Source organism: Scomber scombrus, chromosome 3 (genome assembly GCF_963691925.1).
Source record: "Scomber scombrus chromosome 3, fScoSco1.1, whole genome shotgun sequence".
Taxonomy (NCBI): Eukaryota; Metazoa; Chordata; class Actinopteri; order Scombriformes; family Scombridae; genus Scomber; species Scomber scombrus.
The window spans coordinates 9,133,095-9,148,847 of NC_084972.1; the positions used below are offsets into that span (position 1 = coordinate 9,133,095).

General features: G+C 42.5%; 1 protein-coding gene across 2 annotated transcripts in view; it reads left to right on the top strand.

Moving 5' to 3' along the window:
• Positions 1 to 1,711: 1,711 nt before the first annotated feature.
• fgd5a (FYVE, RhoGEF and PH domain containing 5a) overlaps positions 1,712 to 15,753 on the top strand; it is a 31,682-nt gene continuing 17,640 nt past the window's right edge. For both annotated transcript variants that reach the window (XM_062415884.1, XM_062415885.1), the window contains exons 1-5: positions 1,712 to 1,937; positions 4,080 to 6,825; positions 12,473 to 12,590; positions 13,667 to 13,725; positions 14,099 to 14,129. In XM_062415884.1, the coding sequence (XP_062271868.1) occupies positions 1,928 to 1,937; positions 4,080 to 6,825; positions 12,473 to 12,590; positions 13,667 to 13,725; positions 14,099 to 14,129 (2,964 nt within the window). In that variant the 5' untranslated portion in view covers positions 1,712 to 1,927. The remainder of the gene's footprint in view (positions 1,938 to 4,079; positions 6,826 to 12,472; positions 12,591 to 13,666; positions 13,726 to 14,098; positions 14,130 to 15,753) is intronic.

Consider the following 15,753-nt stretch of genomic DNA (forward strand, 5'->3'; position numbering starts at 1 on the left):
TTTTGGTGAAGCATATTGCAAAATACATTACTCAGCATCCTATTTGCACAAATAAACAGCTTAATTACTGCAGCAAACACAATGGTCACATCTTCAGCACAAATTATTTTATATTTAATCGCCTCTTTAGTGGCATGCTTAATAATTCAGAAATTGTAAAGATAACATGAGCTGATTATGATGCGCACACTCTCCAACACCCTCTCTAAGACTGATGGAGCTTTGCACCTGCAGCAGAGCTTAATCCTCCCTGCATCAAACCATCTGGAATGGGGATTTTGCTGTGTGTATAACGTATGGCTCTGTATGCTGCTGCAGCAGTCAGGACCAGAGCCCTGTGGCGATAAAGCACAGCTGATTCTTTTATTGTGCTTGTCTATTCGATCACTATCCACTTCAACTCTGCTCTAAAAAAAAAACTAAAAAAAAACCCAGAGGTCTGTTGCATTGTTTGACCTTCAAGTGTGCAGAGGTGGAATATTCCCATCTCAATGTGTGGGCGTTTAACCAGCATTGGGGGCTGTCAAATCAAAGAACCCAAGTGGGCGACAGCCTCCCTCTGTGTTGCACAAGGTGTCTCTGTCCTTGAAAGCCCACCGTGAGTCCCACACTGAAGCTGGTGAAAGTTTGTCTGTTCCTCGAACCATCAGGCTCTGCACAGCACCAGTCAATCAGTTCTGTGGGAGGTTACCTAAGGGGTTAACATTGCCAACCTTTCCCATCTGTTGCTAAGGAAGTGTTGCCTGTTGTGCAGGAAACAGGGAGAGCGGTTTCCTGTTATGAAGAGAGGTTTTAAAGGGTTGCATTCATTCAATCATGCAACAGATGCCGGGCCAGGAAGCCCGGCCAATAGCAAAAGCTTTGGTGTCCTAGAGAAACTGTTTTTGGAAACTGCTTTTAGGAACTTTTCTATGCACCGTTCTGGTTCAGGAAATAATCCATGGGCAAAACATGCTGGGGGAAAACAGTGAGAAGGATCGCTGCATGATTTTGGAATAGCTGATGATTATTTACAAGTTTTACACTTATTTATAAGTTTGAAGAGTTATGCCATGACACAGTTCAATAGTTCATGACATGTAACTGTGCAGAGCCTAACTTTCCAACTGATGTGTGGTCTAAATCAGTGCAGGGACATGTGCCAGGCATCAAAACATGGCCTGATTAGATTTGAGCAAATGTTTTTTTTTGTGTGTGTGTGTGTGTGTGTGTGTGTGTGTGTGTGTGTGTGTGTGTGTGTGTGTGTGTGTGTGTGTGTGTGTGTGTGTGTGTGTGTGTGTGTGTGTGTGTGTGTGTGTAAAACAAAAGATTTAAAGACGCCCATCGTGACATTGAAACACTGAAAATGAATACTGGATCATTCTTTCTGTCTCATAATCACAGTAAGCTGCTCAGGCTAAGTGGGTTTGGTCTGGCTAAACTCTGCTCTTCACTGTTGTCGCATTCACTGCATCGTTATACACATCTGTGGATAAGGGTCCTGACCCAAAAACATAAACAGATGTGAATATGTGCAAAAACTTCCGCAGTAGAGAATATATAATGCTGTGCAGTGCAAAAATTGAAAACACATAGCTATAGAGAGTGGGTTTGGTTTGCGCTCCATGTCCGCGCTGTAGTCCTGCCTCAGGAAGCTCCAAGCAGCACCTCCCGTTTCCACACAGGAGCGCACCACTTTACTGGAGCATCAGCACTGGAGATGCACGCCGGCTGAAGACACAGCTGCCTCTCTGAAAACAGGCGTCTTCCGCAAGTAGACTTCCACTGGAGGAAAAACCAAGAATGTCCTGCAACTGTGCCTTTTCAACTTGATTTTTCCCGCAATGTGTTTGTATTTGGATTAAGTTTAAACGCCATTTGGAGGGACTCCGTCGGCATGGGGGCAATGAGGATAACTGTCGCTTCCCGTGGATGATGATGTCCCACAATGAACGCAGGTTTGTGGTAAATCTTTCATGGTCATGTTACGAGATCAGAGTTCAAACTTTAAACGATTTACTGCAAATAAAGTAGAGCAAAACTGTGTGAGTGTGTGTTTATGTGTGTGTGTGTGTGTGTGTGTGTGTGTGTGTGTGTGTGTGTGTGTGTGTGTGTGTGTGTGTGTGTGTGTGTGTGTGTGTGTGTGCGTGAAAGAGAGAGAGAGTGGTTAAGGGGTTAATTTCTGAAATTGGTTTATTCTGTCTGAAAACATATCACATTTCTCATCATTGTTAGGTCCATTTTTCAAAACATATTTTAAGGTTTTTAAGTTACAAACTGAAAGTGAATTCGGATTAAAGCAGCCTATTAAAGTGTGTACTGTTAATCACTCTGAACAATGACTAATAAACAGATCAATAGATTGATCATATAATACTACAATTTTAATGGGAAAAATATTGCTTGTTTTCACATACATTTTTCGTAAGATGCATTACATATAAAGAAATTTCACTTTAAATCCACAGCTATGGATTAAGGTGTTTCCCACTAAAGTTGTTTTCAGTGTCAGTCTGTACTGAGAAAATAGTCTGTTTTAGGATTAGTATTAGAGTTAGAATTCGGATTATAATCTATGTCTGCAAGGGCGCACAGAGCCATTGTCCTGTACAGAAGGTCACCTGTCCTGCAAGTTCTGTGTCTTTCAAATCAATTAATTTTCAAATGAAAGAAGTGTAGAAATGTTCCTTCTTTTTGTGGTTGGACGTATGGTATTTGTCAAAGGAGACGATAAAGTCTGTTCTTCAGCCTCATCATACTAGATTTTAGACATGTTGTTTTTGCTTGACGGGTGACATTTCATGATGAGGACACAGTCTGAAATCATATCCTGTGAGTTTGTCATAGCCAAAGTCCTAGTGTCTATCTCTTCCTTTGTTTTTCAAACATTTGTTTTAATTGAATTCTTGTTGCATAATTCATATCCTGTTGTTTGCAGTTGGGTGCTTTGTCAGACTGGGAACCTTGTTTTCTCTCCCAGTTTTATTGTTCTTTGACGCACTCAAAGGACCTTTTCAGCAAAAAAAAAAATGTGTGTGTGTGTGTGTGTGTGTGTGTGTGTGTGTGTGTGTGTGTGTATGTGTGTGTGTGTGTGTGTGTGCGTGTGTGTGTGTGCTATGTGTGTATGTGTCTGTGTGAGTATGTTTCGTGAGAATCGGGAAAGAATGACGAGAAGGAAGTCCATTTATGCTGTGAAAATGTGTACTCCTAGAGAGGTTCATGGAGGAGTGATGGGGGGCCATGCTGTTAATGTCCTTCCCCCCGTGGACATCCTGTGTGGAGTCCTTCAAGGAGGCTTTCCTTGATGAGTTATTCAAACTTAGAATTCTTAAAAGACAAGCATGGAGACGTTCATAGAAACAAATTGTGGGCACAGTGTGATATATAGTAATGAATGACAGCCTCTCACAAAAAATACACATTCAGACTTATGAGTAAAGAAAAAGCGAGTGATAGGCAGACACACTGGCAGAAAGCGAAACAGTACTGCGAACACAGAGATAGCCAGAGTGCACACAGGGTTTAATAGGATGTGCGTCAAGGCAGGTACTAAATAACAGGAAGAGACAAGGGGTGTACACATTTTGTTAAGTATGGGTGTGTTTCATGATAATTCTGAATATCATAATGACTTCACAATTTTTAACACCAAATGCAGAGCAAAAAATAGTTTCTAAATTAGGTGTATACAGATTTACGGTATTTTATGTTGCCATTTCAATGTACATAACACATTGTGTTGTGGAGTGTAAAGACGTAAATCATCTTTAAAGGTTTTAAATACAATGAACCAATCGGTTGTTAAATGCTGTTATAAGCCTCCAACCTGCATGTGTCATTTCCCAGACAGGGAGATGTTATTGTTCCTCCTCTAAGTACCCTGTGGCTCTGTTGTTTTTCCTGCTGATAATGTCCCCTGCAGCATTCTGCATGTCACTGACTACTGTACAGGACTGGGCTTCCTCTTTTCACACTATACAGGAAAAGTGTCCACATTGGTATCCTCATGTAGTCAGTTTTTTTTTTTTAAGTACTGAAAATGTTTTATTTGTGTCACTTCTGTGACAGCTTTTTCATTATCTTCTGCTCTCTTTGTACAGATTTTCAAAATCCGCTGCAAGTCCCTCAACCAAAGGTCCGCAGTCATCTGACCATCAAAGTGCAGTCCAAGCTGATGTCAAGGCCTTGTCCCCCAGTCCGTGGTCCAAAACCTCCTGTTGCCCCCAAGCCTAAACCCCTGTATGAGCCACACCAACAGGGGGAGCTGTGTTCCCCACAGATCCTCAGTAACGGAGACCTGGCTCACTCTGATAGGGACATAGAAGATCTTCATGAGATGGTGGAGGAGAACCAGGACAATGAGAAAAGTGAAGCAGAAGATGGGGTTGATGACATAATAGAGGGAGAAATAGATGGCGAAACAGAAAACGTGGACATATTAGATGATAATGATGGCGACAGAGACAGCATTGGCTCTGAAGACACTGTCAAAGCAGATGATGGTTCTACTGTAGACACTACTGAGGATGAAAGCACTGACAATAACTTGAACCAGCCTGAAGGTGGCAATCACACAGATGATGAGAATACATCTACACCTTCACTTCCTTCAACTGAAAAGGAGGATGCAGCAGGAGAGGAGGAGGAGGGGGAGGAACAGGGTTTTAGTGAAAAGACTGAAATACCCTGTGAGCTTTCAGGACACCCAGACGAACATGTAGAAGAAAAAAACTTGGATCAAATACAGTCGCTCAGTCAGGGTGATAAGGTCAATGATATCGGACTTAATGAAGCTGACAGTGAACAAAATGAAGAGCACTGTGACTTACTCACAGATGAGACTGAGCTGGAAACTGGAGGATTTGCATTTGGATTCAGTGTGCTTCCAACTGTAACTGAGGAGTATCCCTACGATGTGATTGGCCCCACAGATGATACTAGTGATACATGTGAATCATGTGACCCAGCTGAAACAGAGGTGTGGCAACCAGAGCGTGCCACCAAGGACGTCTCCGGCTGTTTTCGATTCACATCCAGCACTGAGGATGTGTTCGGGCCTTATTCAGTCATTGAATCTGTTCCGTCATATTTGACTGCCACTGCCGACCCCGAGTGGGCTCAGGATGATACTGATGACAAACCGTCAAATGAACTGCAAACGCCAGGTGATTCTAACCAGGAACCTTATTATGTGTCATCAGATGACGTGGACAAGCAAGAGGATAAGGAAGCCCTCTCCGAACAGGCTGAGATTGAAGAAGGCACCGAACACTTGGATCAGCAAGCAAAGGACAGCGAGTCAGCAGATGAGTATGCAAACATTGATGATTCCCTATGCCCTAAAGAAGATGACGAGCAGGTAGAGTGTGTCTCATCAGAGGATTATGTTGAGATAGGTGATGAGGAGGAAGATGAAGAAACGGAAAAGAGACATATTAAAGGAAAAAGTGTAAAAGAAAGAACAGCTAAACGTGAGCAGGCTTTCCTCAGCCACAGAAAAAGCTGCCAGCCTCGTCTCAGGTTGTGTAACATCACAGTGCCGTTAGACCTAGACCTGGGCCGCACCCCAGAGCTCACCAACAGGGTGGTTTTCGCCCACACCACTGAGGCCTTTGAAGAAGACATTGAGGAACTGGACTGCCATATTGTGCCTTTTTATGAGGACACAGAGTCAGACAGCGAGGAGCATATATACGAAGAGGCTGGGTTTGACTCAGAAGGGGAGAACTTTATGACACTGGATAGGAAGACTATTGTCACTCGATCACGCTCTTATTCTGGGAAATTTCCAGCTTATGTCCCAGAGACTGTGCCAGAGGAGACAGGGACAGAGTACCAGAATCATGACTACTGCACAGTGGCCTTGGATAAGAACGGTGAACCACTCAGTCATTCACAGAAGCCTTCGGTCAACTGTTTGATCCCATCGATGAAGCCTCGTCATTTCTTGTTGTATTCACGTTCTGCTGAGGGTGCAGAATTGTCCCTTACCACCCCCACAGAGGATGGCAAATCTCTAAAGGATGAGATCAGGATGAAGAGGAAAGATGACACTCTTTCCCTTCCATGTGTCATAACTTCCTCTGGAAGCTTCTCCCAGCGTAGCCATCAGTCATCCAGTGGTGTTTCCACACCAACCTCTCTAGTGGATATCCCTCCACCCTTTGAGTTGGCATACATCACCAAGAGACCAGTCACCAAAAGTTCTCCTTCCCTTTTTATCCAGCACGAACCCAATGACCAACTCAAGAAGAAGAAGTCCTCCTTCAAGCGCTTCCTGGCACTCAAGTTCAAAAGGAAGACAGATTCAAAAGGTTTTAGCGATGGAAGTGTTCGCTCTTCACGTTCTTCCTCCGAGTCCAGCCACCACGGCCCAGTGAGGGTCATAGAGGTTGACCGTAGAAGCACCAGCAGCTCTCCTCAGCTCCAGTCGCAAATGATGAACCCACAGCAGCGTCCTTCAGACTTGCCATCCTCTTTTGTACTCTATAAAGACCACCAGAGGAGGAAAGGAGACCCCAAAGCTTATGGCAGAGGCGTCTCCAGAGTAGAGTCTTTTGAGGAGAGGTCTCGTCGCTCCGCCATGCCTCTGCCTTTAACCAAGCCCCGCTCCATCTCCTTCCCCAGTGCCGACACCTCCGACTACGAAAACATCCCAGCCATGAACTCAGACTATGAGAACATCCAGATCCCAGGCAGACCAGTCAGATCTCACACTGTGACTGAGTTTTTTGAGGGCTCAAACCGCACGACAGCTCCCTGCAATGAGAATGACGGCTATGTGGATATGAACAGTTTCCCTGGGATTGAAAGCAAACACCAGTCATTTAAAGAAGACACCGAAAGGTATAGTTAAAAATCACTGAATTTAAAATGGGTTTGCACCATTCCAAGCCAACCTAGGGTTAGTTTACCCAAATTACAAAAAAGCATATTGTCCAGGTTTTGAGAGAGCTGTCGCTGAGATTTCTGCTGCGAATCCACAATGGAAGACCCTTTTAAATTAAATTTATAGACCTTCACCCAATTAGTGGAAATGAATGGAATGTGCTCACAGCAATAAAAAGTTACATTTATTTGATAATACTCACACGTCACTATAAACTATAAATAAACACTATTTCATTGGAACTACTTTCTACCGGAAAAAGAGTCCCAATGAAAACAGCACATAATGTGTATCATTCAGAGTAACCAGGACAATGTATCTGGAAAGAGATGCTGCTGCTGAATTTTTTTAATATAACCTACATGAAATTGAATATCATTCACCTCTATTGTATTGGATTTGTAACAGAAATTTCAGGCAGATAGCTGAAAATGTGGGCAAATAAAGCCAAAACTATTTGCACGGCAACATATCAGAAACCTGGGTGAACTGATCCTTTAACGCAGTAGTATTCATCAGCACCATCTATTACTAATGATTACTGTGTATGCCTTAATACTTTTACATCTCATTGAAATGTGTTTTTATATATAATTATATAGTGCTTCAGCTTATCATCCTATGTATAACAGGATTTAATTCTAGATATGCAGCATACATCCTATATATTTATCTTTACTGTGTCCTTACTGTGTCCTGTAGTGTACTCAGAATGTTTATCACTTGAAGCACTCAGGTAGTTCGCTGAGTTGTCACATAACCACTCAGAAGTGCAATCTTGACCCCTCAACAGCTGACAAATATTCTTGCACTGTATCTCAACTGAGCAGTGGGCACCTGGCTGAGTAGAATCAGATCTCCCTCTTGTAGGAGCGTGTTCGGTATGAGATGAGCAGCCTGCTGTGTCAGGCATCGCTAGCTTTGGGAAGATGGACAATGCTTGTGGGAGAGCTTACTTCTGTTTTTCATTTGGTGGATTTAGAGGTCACATCTGGTGCCACTGCCTCCTATGCAGGTTTGAGGTGATAGAACAGGTAATGGCAATTGGGTAGCTCACTGAGTGCAGGTTATTCACATTAAAGAAAGTCATTATGGGCTGCAATTAAAAGTGAAATAGTATGGGGTGTCGATGACAAGAGAGCTCTTTTCACACAAGGAGGATGAGGAAAAGGTGAGAGAGCAAGGGGAGGGGATGTGTTAATAGAAGCAGCAGAAGAGTAATAGAAAACAAAGAGTAGAGCGATAAAGTAAGATGAAGGAGGGGGAGGGGAGAGCAAGAACTAGAGAAAGGGAACAAGAGCAGTTCTGGTGTAATTGCTCTCCTGTACCTGACACTTATGGTTAAGTTTAGGAGAGCTTTTATTAAAGTAGCTCTCTCCCCAGTGCTTCTCTTTCATTGGACCCTTGAGGGGCCGCAGGATTTACTGCAGTGTGTGATAGAGTGAGGAATCACTAGGGTCAGACGGTACCAAATTACCCTAGCCCGTGCTACTGCTTCAGCCACTACGGGCCACAGTCTTTCCCCAGTCTTAATAAAATAGTTACGTTTGATGACCTGTGTGTAGTCAGAGAGACAAGAGACCAAGAGCTCCCTTTAAGGCTGAAGATAATCTTGGGGTAGAATGTCTCAACCTCACTTTATTTTAATTTCTTGGGGTGCCCTTTGTTTTATAGTTCATGTGCAGCTACTCTCTTTCACAATTATTTGTCCATATTGAGGAGTTTTCAGCATATAATGTATACAACTTGTCACACACATCCAGCCTGTAGTTACCTCTCCTTTAGGCATTTCATGCAGCAGTAATTCCCTGCAGTTCATTTCCGGTGTAGTTTAAACTTTATACATTTCTCAGCATTTGAAATCCTTCCATTTCCCAGACAATGGTCCTTCAGTGAGTGTTTTTTTTTTCTCCCAGTGATGTTATCGATGTGGCTCATTGTGTGGTGGAGGTCTCACACCACTCACAATGCAGAGAGCCTATCTGTTCTGTCACCTCGACTTTACCACATTTCCCCTTGAGAGGTTTCTGTTGCCGGGGCCACTCTTTCTTATGTCTATACGGGGCTGTTTTTTGTTTATTTAAGTGTGTACATATGTGTGTGTGTGTGTATACATCCATGATCTTTGTTGTGTGTGTAGTCAGTGCAGTTGTTTGTCCCTGCCTTTGTGCATACGTCTTGCACTAAACTCTCTTCAAAGCTTGACATTACTGCCATCCCAGGCTGCCTTGATGATGGCAGTGATTTATTGAGAACACATTCAACTGTCATTTATTGAGAACACATTCAACAGTAAACATGCTTGTGGACCCACAGAGAAAAAGTCGATTGTTGTGGTGAGGAAAATGACTCCAGACTATTGCTACAGTGGCAAACATGCTTTTTCAAAGAACTTACAAAGCTTCTGTGCCACAGACCTGGCTTGTTTCCACTTGTGTGATTAATGTGTAACACTATTCAGACACTACTTCAGCGCATGCAAACAGACATCTTCATTAGCAAGCTACCACAGTGTACGGTGGAAAAAGAAAAGGCACACTAATGATTCATCCTTAAGCCTAGCCAAGGTATTTGTGTGTAAGTGTGTATGTAAATGCATACATGTGCACGTACACTTAGTTGCTGCTTTATCAAAGATGAAGCTCCTGCTGATAGTGCAGTCTCCGCAGCATTGTCCTTGCCAAATAGCAGTGCAGCAACACAATGAGGACAAAAACAAGCATTTTTAGCAAAGAAAGCCCAGGATTTGTGATTGTGTTCAACTTAGAGACCATTAAGCGCCAACTTTAAGCAGCTCCAGTTGGACTCACGACCACAATGCAGATGTGTTGTTGTCCCTATTCAGTGCTAGTTAGTTGGTGGTCTGTAAAGTAGTGCAAATGCATGCAGTATTGTACATCTGTAGCTTACCCTTCTGTGTTATTTTCGCTCCAAACAGTCGAACGTCAACCTCTTCAGAGTGATGACAAAGCCCTGCCATGGCCTCTAAAACAGCTCCTCCACCCACTGTTATGTTAGTGTTAGTAGTGATGAGGGAGCCATCTTAAGTACATTGTTGTACTGGGTGGTGGCTGTGTGCTGTGTGGCGAGGTGGTGGACAGGGTGTGTCTATGGCTCGCCAGGCCCGGTGCCAGGCGCTCTGAGGTCATTGCCAGGTCATCCCCAGGGAGGAAGTGTCCAGCCTAGGAGCTTCCCACCAGCCTGTTTACAGGAAATGCAGGACGAGGGCTGGGCTCTGGCGGGAGGCGGGGAGGTGGAGACAGGGTATAGGACAGATAGGATGAAGGGGGGAGAAGGGGGTCACCATGGTGAGGCGGAGGTTCCCAGACTCTCCCTTGAATAACAAGATGAGGTGTGGTCGTGTCAGGAATGCCAGGTCTGCTGTTATTGTTGGTCCAGTTTTTTCAGGTATACGTCCCGCCTCATACATCCATCACGCCACAAAGTACAGGATGAATCAACTACAAGCAAGAACGTAAAGGTTATAATATTGTTATAAGCATATGTGACCCTAAATCACAGACTTTCCCATGATGCAGGGTTATTGTTATCCATCATATCATAGGTATAGGGCAGTAGCAGTCATAGCACCGGCGTCTGCACAAATCACTTCATCACAACAGCACCAGCAACACAACAGCCACAGGCAACATGTAATCATCATCAGTAAAAGCAGCAAGCAATTTAAAACTGCCCCCATTTTCTTAATCCCCCTATCAGCGTCTCAATCTTCTATAGTTAACAGTCTAATGAACCTACTCAGCTGCGCCTATTTCCTGTAATAGTGCCATTACAAGTGGAAGAAGGCCTGTCTGATTGTGCCTAATATATATTTTAATAGTCAATGGTTAGCTCAATTGAATTACATATTACAGGCATCGTTGAATTCACAGGGCATTTGTGGGATATAGGTCTTTTTACAGAGAGCCACTGTGTCCTCTGAGTTCAATACAGTAGATTTAACTTTACTGTGTTATAAAAGACATTATAATCGGTCAGAATAATAGCATTGCCTTAATGGTCTTGTTAAAGAGATTTACAAATATCAAATATTTGTAGGTTTAAATATGGTTGAGTCGCACAAGCTATATTTGGGATTTCATTGTGGAAAATGGGCTTGGAAGTAAATAATTGGAACTTCCAGCAAGAGCAACATAAAATACACGTTTTCTGCCCAAGAGAGAGGAAATTAAAGAAATTATTGTAAATTAACCATTCATCGCTTCTTTTTTTTTTACCTTTGTTTGGTCTTTTCTGGGAGACATCATCATGAATTGGTCACAACTCTCCCTCAGAGCAGAAAAGGTGTATTCCCAGAGATTGCACTGTTGATGTTTTAGGGTGAAAAGGTGAAGACGAAAATCCGAGGGAGAGAGTCTGTCGGTCGTATAAAGGAATTCACCTCACTCGCACAATAAATCAGCTTAAGAATGAGTTCGAAGAAGAGCCATCTCTCCTCTTCACTTTCCTTACCAACATCACCCAGGAGCCAGGTTGACCTGACTACTCTGAGGTCAACCATGAGTAATGGCCCATAGGTGCTTTCTTCAGCCCACCCAATAGGTTAGGTTAGGTTGTGTGAACCTCATGAAGTATGAGCATGTCTGAATGAAAATGAAGTCCTGTGGGTATCTCTGTTAACCTCCAATCCCCTAACAGACATTGTGTGTGTCTGTGTGTGTGTGTGTGTGTGTGTGTGTGTGTGTGTGTGTGTGTGTGTGTGTGTGTGTGTGTGTGTGTGTGTGTGTGTTTGTGTGCGTGCGTGCGTGCGTGCGTGCGTGTGTGTGTGTGTGTAAATGAATGAGAGATTGTCTGTATAGCAGGTATGCAAGTGCAGATGTATCAAATTGTCTGCTTAATATATTTCCCCCCTAAAAAAAAATGCTGACATTACATTTCTGATATCTTTTTTTTTTTTTTGCACATGCCAAATTTGTTAAATAAAATGAAATAATTGTTATTTTTTTGTATTTCAGCAGTGGAGTTTAGAGTTAGTGGTCATAGGCTCAGAGCTGTCCCATGGCTGCTTAATAGCTGCTTTTAGATTGCTATCCACTTATCATCCTGATAATGTGAATTTTGTCAAACATACTGATGGGCCTTAATGGGCCAGAGGACACTAATAATTACCACAGGTAGCATTTAAAGGGATTACATGAGAACTGACCTACAGCGTGCCCCCCTCAGGTAGAGCGGCACACTAAAGGATTACCAATGTACGGACACGACTGTGCCATCTGTGATGAGATTGAATCAGGAAAGAGATTACAGTGTGCCACTGGAGGACTCCATGTGAGAACTGGAAATGTTCAGAGACACACACAGGAAAAGCAAAAATATATTCTTAAAGGAGAAATAGTCCTCCCCAGGCATATGGGTTATTGCTCAGTGTTTAGGAAAAATGGGGATGTGAAGATATTGTACAATATATTTTCACTGCAAATGTGCAATTTGGAATTTCTTTCCTTGAAGCACTGCTATTAAAGACATGCTGTAGTGTAGATGCAATTATACTGTGAAATATTTATATATATATCTGATGTTTGAGTACACTCTGCTTCTTTGCTGTACTCATACTATCTTTCTCTGTTTTATTCTTGGCAGTGCCTACACAGAGCCTTTCCCACTGAATCCAGTCTCTGCCGGGCTGTCCGCTGAGGAGGACCACGGGCGTACCTCAGAGGAGGAAGAGGGGGTTGGAGAGCAAAGTTATGACCGACAGGTGAGTTACGGCATTCAGAGACAAATGAAACAAGGGTAGAGAGCGCTGCTGCTCATTCATTCCTCTGAGCTACCAACTGGGCCAGCAAATCAACATGATGAGCAAAAAAACACTGCAAGGATCCTAATGAATTTTTTATTGTAATAATAGGCATTAGCATGGAATTTTTTATATTTCAGACATGCAGATGATATAAACCCAAATGACACCATACATTGAAATAAAATTAGTGAAAAAAAAAAACCTAATGACAGTTACTGAGCACTGTCCTATGTGAAGATGCATCAAAACACTGTAGCCTACATTCAACAACTAATATTGACAATATTGCAGATCAGATGTTACTCAATGAGTGAGTGGTCCATTTAACATTTGGGGGAGTTTACTGTTGTACTAATTGAAATAAATCATCTCAAACCTCCCTGCATTCCTTACAGTTACAAGCAGCCATTTTACAGTAGTTCGAAGATGGACCCCACCCGTCTTGCTCCCACAATGATATCAAGCCCTGCTCTCATCACGTGACATGCATTTCCTTGTTTTCTTCTTCTTCAAAGAAAAAAACATAATAAATGAGAGAAATGGGTCCAGTTTAATGGAAGTGTGTTTTGGTTTTTTTATTTTTGAGGAAATGAGCATCAGTGTGCTTTGAATGCAGTATTTGTGAAATGCCCGGCATAGGAAAAAATAACTGACAAAGTGCAGGAGCTTTGCCGGTAAACCCCTAAATGGCTTCAATGTTATGTTTTGGCTCGGATGTTTTGAGGCCTGTGATTAGCGTCTAAATCAATGGGCAGCATTGTTGTCACCACATACGCAGTCTCTCATACATAATGCATTCGAATTTTAAAGTGAGAAAGCCTTCATGTCTATGCTGCACTATAATGAAATAATCAGTCTTATGTTGACAGCAGATATTTAAAAAAGAAAAAAAAAAGAATTTGCTTTTTACCAGTCTCCTTGGCTGCTGGGCAGCTGTTCCTATTAATGTTTTAGAAGAATAAGTGCCCGCAGACAACCTTTAAACATTAGCTGTTTTCATTCATCTCCCGCTGTTCTCCCTCCATATCACACAGATTGATGGGCGATCCCGAGCGTTCTATGTCGCGAAGGAGCTCGTTGACACAGAGAGACTGTGAGTATCTGCACTCACTGATACCCCCATGTACACTGTTGTCCTGCTGCATGTCATCACACGTAAAAACGCTGCATCCAAATCAGATATTTTGCCTTTTTGCGCCCTTATGTCTCCTGCTATTCCTTTCAACTGCATCTCTCCTGTTCCTAAGCTAATTCATCGAGCTTCGTGCAGAATAACTGACAGCCAATTACACACTAGCCTTGCCCTTACCCTGCTTCACACTTAACCCTTCCTCTGATGTGGGTTTTTTCTCATAATTCATAATTTAAATAATTTAATGAGTCTTGTAAAAAGATTAACATTATTGTCTAAAAGGGTGAAAACTTCCCTTCACAGTTTAATTACATTCTCTCTTCTTGTTTTCCAGACATGTCAGCACCCTGAAGTACCTTCAAGAGGTAGGAAAAAATCTCCACTGCCACGCTGTGAGCGTGTCACACTAGCTTATTCTTAAAATGTCTCCAGCTTTAAAGGCCTATTTAACTTTCTTGAAAACCTACTGATAACATCATGTCCTGTGTGTCTGCTCCCCAGTCTCTGTCTCCTCCTTCTCCTCCCTCCCCTGTTGTAAAGCTCTGTTCAGGTTTATCAATGTTGTTGCAGCAAGATCTACTTCCTGGTCTTGACAAAGTTGACATGTTGTACTCTGGTGCGGTCAGTTGTAAGATGACGCAGCGTGTGTACACCAGGCGCTTGCTGATGCTGTCCTTATATCCTTAATCCACTGATATGTATACTCAGATACTCAAGCAGCTCGCCTGGCTATCTGCCACCTTAAGGTCATGAAAAGGCTGCGGGGTCCTTTTATATTGTTATACTGGATGTGCAACATGACCAGGTTGGCCCTAAAATGGAAATGTTTTTTTCTCTCAGTACCATAACGAGTGTAAAAAATGCAGGACAGAGGATTTTAAGGTGAGCTGTGGTAAGCCTTTAGAGGTCAGCCATGCATCAAAGCCAACTGTTGCCATCTTTTTCCATCATTTCCCACTCACCGCCTGTCAAAACAAGCCCACGTCCCTGTGGAGTTATAGGAACAAAGATGGATTTACCAAAAAGACCACACGAAATGAAACCCTGGAACCCGAAAGAGTTTCAACCATTTAAACAATGATTACATTTTGATCAGAAAGAAAAGTCATACGGGAGAGGTGAGATAGGCAACACTTGTGCAAGAACAGCGTAGAAGAGTTGCTATTAAGGTGACGGCTGCCAGTAGAGATCTGACAGGTAGAGTCATTGAACCCAGAGAAGCCCATCAGTCAGCCTGTACCTTATAACCTTGAATAAGGTCATAACCTGAATTTCTGACATGTGCTCTCACACGCTGATTTATGAAAGCCTTCTGTGAATACAAAAGCAACCACTTTGTGTTATGTGTCATTTGATGCCATTAAACAGCAATAATTCAAATATTATACAATGGACCTCTCTAATGATCATAAACCAGCAATCTCATGATGATACCCTATTAAACTAATTAGCTGCTGCATGCCAAAGTACAGGCAGAAACATGTGCTGCAAGTCAATATGGGCATTAATGCTTCAGATATGACATTTTGTCAGTCATTTACAAGTGTAGCATGAACTGTTACATCCCTCGTTCCTGTGTAAATGGTCTGTCCTCACAAATTCTCACTCTGAAAGAAACTGAGTAACCTTGGCTTGCACTCTTCTTCAGTGTTAGCGTACCACTTAATTGAATCTTTTTGCCACCTTTCAAAGGTGACATTGAAGGTTTTTTCATCATGCTGTTGCATAATGCATAGGTACATTGTTTTACTCGAGTTATTCTTCAAATTCCAAACAATTATGTGTCGAGATATTAGTGACTGTTTGTTGCAGACTGGTGTCATAATTAGCATGAAATTGAGTAATTCAGCCAGGACAGCACAACATGCAAAAACTGACAGTTTAGGGGAAATAACAAGAGCGTTGTTAAGTAAGAGGCAGATGAGCTGTTGTTCCATTGTTTGATAAGACATAACAAGAACACAAAGAATTTCCAGATCCTGTCTCCAC